The sequence below is a fragment of the Lynx rufus genome, unplaced genomic scaffold, assembly GCF_022079265.1.
Source record: "Lynx rufus isolate CCGP_SWC_20201006 ecotype Redwood Valley unplaced genomic scaffold, mLynRuf1.p SCAF_4, whole genome shotgun sequence".
NCBI lineage: Eukaryota > Metazoa > Chordata > Mammalia > Carnivora > Felidae > Lynx > Lynx rufus.
In genome coordinates this window covers 19,946,687-19,952,808 of record NW_025814856.1, presented here as the reverse complement: position 1 = coordinate 19,952,808, position 6,122 = coordinate 19,946,687, and the positions used below count along the sequence as shown (strand labels likewise).

Sequence of the window (6,122 nt, the reverse complement as noted above, 5' to 3'; positions counted from 1 at the left end):
AGCCCAATGCGGGGCTCAAACTCACGAACCATGAGATCATGACTCGAGCTGAAGTCAGACACTCAACCAACTGAGCCACCCCGGTGCCCCCAGCAACCAACTCTTCGTTTTGGCTCAAGTCATGATCTCAGGATTTGAGATCAAGCCCCGTGTTGGGCTCCGTGTTGGGTGTGGAGCCTGCTTAAGATTCTTTCTCTCCCTCTAACGCTTGTGCTGTCTCTCTAAATAAACAAAATAATAAAATGGTTAAAATGGTCAATTTTATGTTATGTAATTTTTACTTCAATTAACTTAAAAAATACATAAAACACACAAAACAGTTTTATATTTCCTTAGGTACATGGATGTACTGTGTCTATAAAGGCATAACTAATTGTCCAGGATACTCTCCAAGCTGGAATTAGTACTAATGCCAAGAAGGATTGCTAAGGGATATTTTAGCCTGAAATATATGAATTAAAAAGAAATTATTTTTAATAGAACATGTAAATTAGTCTGTGCATGGTATAAATTCTGGAGGAAGAGCTTTGGAGGCAAATTTCATGGGAAATCCACTTTCCACCTTACATGTTTCTGCATTATTTGAAATGTTAGCAACATATGTACCATTTTATAATCAGATCAAGAAATCAAGCAAGGAAGAGAAGAGAGCCGGAAGCTGGGGAGCGGAGGGGACTGATGAAATAGAGACCAAGGCTCGTAGTCTGTAATCTTAGCTCTCGGACCCATCTGCTGCCAGTTTGTGAATACCTATAAAAGCATGAACATAAAAGGGGCCAGCAGGTTCTCCCAGAGACTTCTAAGAAGGAGACAAAGCCAAGGTATTCTGGCAACAACACACCTAGGCCAGAGTGGGGTAGGGGAGAGACTCACAAGGAATAGTGGGATCTGACACCCTGATCATGGCAACCTGGCCCAGATGGACTGAGCCTCCGAACACTGGCCATGCCCACAGCCTGTGGATCCCTTCTGCAAAATCTGGCGGACTGGACTGGGAGTGGATAGATGCCTGATGCCAGGACCAACAGCTGAGTGCAGCGATGGAGGCCTTTAACACACTGATATCAGCTCTCTGCTCACCCAGACTGACAGTCATTAAAGGAAGCAACAGAGTCTGCTCCAGAGGACTTTTCACATGATGCAAAGAGCTTGTGTGGCTGACAAGAGGGACAGAACCTCTGAGACACCCCAATGGCCAATGCCATGGCCATGAGAATGAGCGTTCACACAAGGTCTCAAATACACATAAACAGGAGCCACAGACAGTGCATAGCCCAACAAGCAGTGGACGCCTAGCAAACCCTCATGCAGAAAAATGAATGCTAACACGCATGCTAAAGCCAGAGCCACAATGGCCTTCCAGATCCCAAAGGACGCCCGGCATCTCTGCATCACCTGCGTCCGCACTTCCAGTCCCAACCCTGAATCCTGGAATCGCAGCTTTCTGTGAGCTCCCAGGAGACCTGGCTGCACAATTGCATTCTTACACACGGCAGGGCAGATCCAGGTTTTGTGGGGCCCGAGGCTTATATAATTTGGAAGGCCTACTTTAAGAAAAAGAATACAAAATTACAGGCTTGAAATTGGCAAGTGAATAATGAAGGACAAATAAAGAAATTACAACAAATTGTAAATTCTCAAAAGTAGGCAAATAGCAAAGCATAGCATCATGTATATATTAGCTCACCTTCCCACCTCTATCATGCTTTTCCTACATCTTTTTGCAGCATAACCTTTGATTACTTCTGAATATGATGATTTTGTAATATCATTTTTGATAGAAACTTATTTATTATAGATACTCAGGATGCCATGAAGTAAAGTATGATTTCTCATGCTGACTTACACACTGTTTGTTCTGAGTAGCTCCGCTAGTTGCTGCACTGAAATCACAGGAATTCTGATCAATTCCCTTTCACAAAATTCACACCAAAATAAGAGAAAAGTATGGCATGTTTATAATGGTCTCACTGCATTAGCAGGTATATTCCCGACAAGACAGAACCTCAGTTTTAAGCGGGCATCAGTGAGAACAGAATCTTCCAGTTACGGTTTTACATGTCTAACAAGAGGAAGAACTTTCTACAGAGCAGCTTTTATCTCCATACTTTTCAAGCCTCCGTTTTCCTCCCCCGCCCACCTACTTCTGGTGCCTGGCGCTGTAGGGCATGTTCATATCACCGTAGCAGCATGTGTCGCTGCATCTTCTTACCATGACACAGTAACTGGTGAGAGCCTTCCTGGAAGCCATTTCTAGTGGAATGGTTGGCAAGGATGTATCTATTCCCCACGGTGACTGTGAACGACATAAATCTGTCTCATTTAACCCATACTAAGTACGCATATCCCAGCTCTGTTTCTCCTTAGTCATGTCCCAAAAAGGGCTGCAGCCACTCCAACACCACCCAGTAGAAGAGTGACAGAGGTGGTCAGACAGGGGGAGACAGAGGCCCTCTTCAACTGTCTTGCTTTCACAAATTTTACATGAAAGCATACTAGCCTGTGAATGCACTGTTTGGAGGCCCTCCCACGGGCTCTGACACTTAAGCTTCTGGAAATCCAAACTGGCTAGGAGTATTCCTAAGTAAAACCCCTTACTTGAAGGAAAGCTGCATGAGTCTCTTATTGCTGCCGCCAACAGGAACAGAAACAAGTGACTGGAAAGTGTAGAAAGAGCAAGACTTAAGAGGCTAGTTGGGTCTGCGAAATATACTGCAAGCAAGAGATAACGGCCGACCTCCAAAATGATGGGAATTAACAAATGAGGGGACTGGTCAATCCTGAAGGAGGCACGAACAAGAGGAGAGAGGAGAGAGATGTGGCAAAAATGTGGATGGACAGGACCTGATGAGGGAGGAGACCTGTGTGCAGGTGGGCGGAGTCTAACGGGGGGGGGGTGACTAACAGTTGAGGGCGGGGCTAAAGACTAGGGTGGCCTGATAAATGAGTGGACTCTGAAGACCAGGGCCATGGACACACAAAATGTGAGTAACACCTACACGGAAAGGGTCTGCCTGACAGATAATAAGCAGTGACTACTGATGAGTGGGGGACTGAAAATAAGATGAATGGGCCTGGAAATGGGAGGGCAGGGCCACCTGTGCCAGGCCCCCTTTCTACCCAGCACCACAGATGGGGACAGAAATGGGAGGGTACCCCAATGAGCATCTCCGTGTTCTTCCCTCCCCTATCAGTTAGAGAACGCAGCTGTAAAGATTCAGTCATGGTGGCGTGGCAACATGGTGCGCCGGACGTTACTGCACACAGCACTCAGGGCCTGGGTCATCCAGTGCTGGTGGAGGTCGATGCAGGCCAAGATGCTGGAGCAGAGACGGCGCCTGGCACTAAGACTCTACACCTGCCAGGAGTGGGCAGTGGTGAAAGTGCAGGCACAGGTTCGGATGTGGCAGGCTCGCAGACGATTTCTTCAGGCACGCCAAGCGGCCTGCATCATCCAGTCTCACTGGCGCTGGCACACCAGTCAAACCCGGGGTCTGATCCGGGGCCGCTATGAGGTCAAAGCCAGCCGGCTGGAACTTGACATCGAAATTCTCTTGACCTAGGGCACTAGTAGAGCCAAGGAGACTGGATCTCTCTTCCAATAAAGACACTTAACTGAGCATACTCTTGCTCTTTGGAAATTAGAGCCATAAAAGAGGGATCAGCCCATCCCAGGGTACCCCACTCTAGGCCCTTACTCTTAATGCAAATCTGACCCATCCTGTACCCAGAAGAGACCCCCGGACCCAGGACAGGCTCTGACACTTCAGCCAGCCTGACTCCAGCTCTCTCCACAAGCAGGGTTAGGCATTGGGCTTTATTTTTCTGCAGCCCCTCCCCAGGCATCTCCATTCAAGATAGGACACCAGAGAGTCAGGCTGCAGCCAGAGCCAGATGGGAAGACCAGGATTCCACAGGCCTATGCTAGGCAGGGTCCTCAGGGCCAGTGCAGTGTTTGACAGGGAGCCAGGAAGACAGGGCACCCAGCTGAGCAACAGCAGGACAGGAGCTGTGCCTCACTGGGGGATAGTCAGCCAGAGCTAGCCTCTGGGGAAGACCAGGACAGGAGCCCAGGAGGAGCAGCTGTGCCTGCCGCTTCCACCACCAGGGGTTGAGAGACAAGGTTTCCCTCCCCTCTGCTGGCCACTTCCTGGGAAAACCAGGCACTGTGGGGGAGGGGAGAGAGAGTCCAGGGAGGTAGGGCTGAGGAAACAAGCAGAGGGAGTCCAAGGGTAGGCAAGGACTGTCCCTATGCCACTGGAAGTCATTGGTTTAGGGATATGACCTCTAAATGTTACCACATCTTCAGAAGCAGCTCTTCTGGCCTCCCCCCAAGATCTACTGTATTTGCCCCAACCCTCCCACAGATGGCCACGCCCCCTGCAGGGCCTGTCTCAGGAGCTGATGGCCTGTGCTGGCTGAATTTCTTGCTAACTCTCAGCACCCAGGCTCAGCCCTCTGTCTCTGTCTCTCACAGCCTCTGCTTGGATGCTCCAGGTCCCTCAGATATTTGTCTCTGAACCTGCCTCCCAGAAGCCTGAGGCTCATGACCCTCCCCAGGTGTCTGCAATGGGTGGCCTTGCCTGAGGGGTGGGAGGAAGTGTACAGAAATCAGAGGCCCTCAGGGGCCTTGCATCTGGGTAAGGCTTCCCTTCTCCTCAGGGGTGTGCGTGCGTGCGTGTGGGGCTCAGGGGAGGGTGTTTCCAGAACAGCTATGGCAGAGACGGGGATTCAGGGATCAGTCTGACACCCATTGCCTCCAGTAGCTGCAGGTGGCAGTGATGCAGCCATAGCTTGCTCTTCCAGAGGAACCCCTCCAGGAGCTCTGGACACAGCTCTCATCTGCCCGCCTCGCTGGCGTGAGAGGTAGGAGACTCGCTAGGTCTGCATGCTGAATATGGCAGAATTCTGCATGACTTTCCCTGTAGGCACCACCCCTGCAGCGAGAGATGGTTAAAACCCAGGCTGGCAAGGCTTTACGTCTCTGATTCTCAACCTATGTTTCATTGGAATCCCCTAGGACACAAAACATACCAATGCCTGGACACATCCAGAGATCCTACTTTTACTGGTCCGTGGAGAGGCCTGGACATTGGAATTCAATGTGCAACCATGATTTGAAAACCGTTGAGTTAAGCCCTTCCCAGCTCAGGTAATATAGCCCACTAGGCCCATGTGGTCCTACCTGGGGATGGTGATACAGAATTCCAAACTGCTCGCCAGGCTCAAGGTAATTAAGGCTTTCCACTCTGCGATGAGCTAAGAATGCAAAGTAAAACAGGGATTCAGAGGGAGAGCTCCTTTGGTGGAAAATTCTTGGAAGCAAGAAAACACAGGTAGCTGGGGCTGGGATGGGGAGAGGCTGTTGGGGGGAAAATACGTGGGGCCTCTTATCCCCAGAGACAGGACCCCAGGAATACGGCACCATTCCTGTGTGAGCAGTGGAGACTCAGGGACCAGCCCAAGAAGGCCAAGCTTCATCCAAGGTCTAAACTACCACCTTGGGTGTCCCTCTAATGGCCAGGGGTCTTGAGAACCGGAGGTGTCTGGACCTGTGGGTGTTGGGCAACAGACAGCCTGAGGCAGAAGAAATCAATGAGACATAGGATGGGAATCCACAGAGAGGATCTCCTTTAGCAGCCAGGTCTGTGGCTAGAGTCGGCCTGGATTGGTGGAGACACCCAGAGCTCCTCAGCAGAGGTGAGGCTGTAGGTGGGGCTTTCAGAGTCAGACCTCTCAAACCCTCACAGAACATCACAGAACTTCCCTTCTCTTCCCCATCATCATTGAGAATTGAGCTGGAGAAGGAACTCTCCCTGAGAATACACTGAAACACTAGAATCAGGGATGGGGGGGAGGGGGAGACACTTGTAGCCTTGGGGCAGGAGTGGTCCTGAGCACACTCTGAGGGACTTTGTATCCCCATTCTTGCTCTTTCCCCAAGTGACATTGTGTCCCCAAGAGATATTGCCCTAGGCCTGATCAACAAAGAAATATACTGACCTTCAGACTGGCCCAGCATACTAGGCCCCTAAGAAGATAGTTCAGCAAGTAAGGGCCCATCTCCTACTGGTCCCTTGCAGCTCTGAGAAAGGATTCCCAGATGGCATTTCATTCTTGCT

The 6,122-nt window shown here is 50.2% G+C and overlaps 1 protein-coding gene across 1 annotated transcript; it reads left to right on the top strand.

The window, feature by feature from the left end:
* Nucleotides 1-2,969: 2,969 nt before the first annotated feature.
* On the top strand, nt 2,970-3,563 carry IQCF6 (IQ motif containing F6). The gene is made up of 2 exons (XM_047095183.1): nt 2,970-2,984; nt 3,195-3,563. Exons 1-2 carry the CDS (start codon nt 2,970-2,972, stop codon nt 3,561-3,563), a joined length of 384 nt encoding a protein of 127 aa, XP_046951139.1.
* Nucleotides 3,564-6,122: the final 2,559 nt, after the last annotated feature.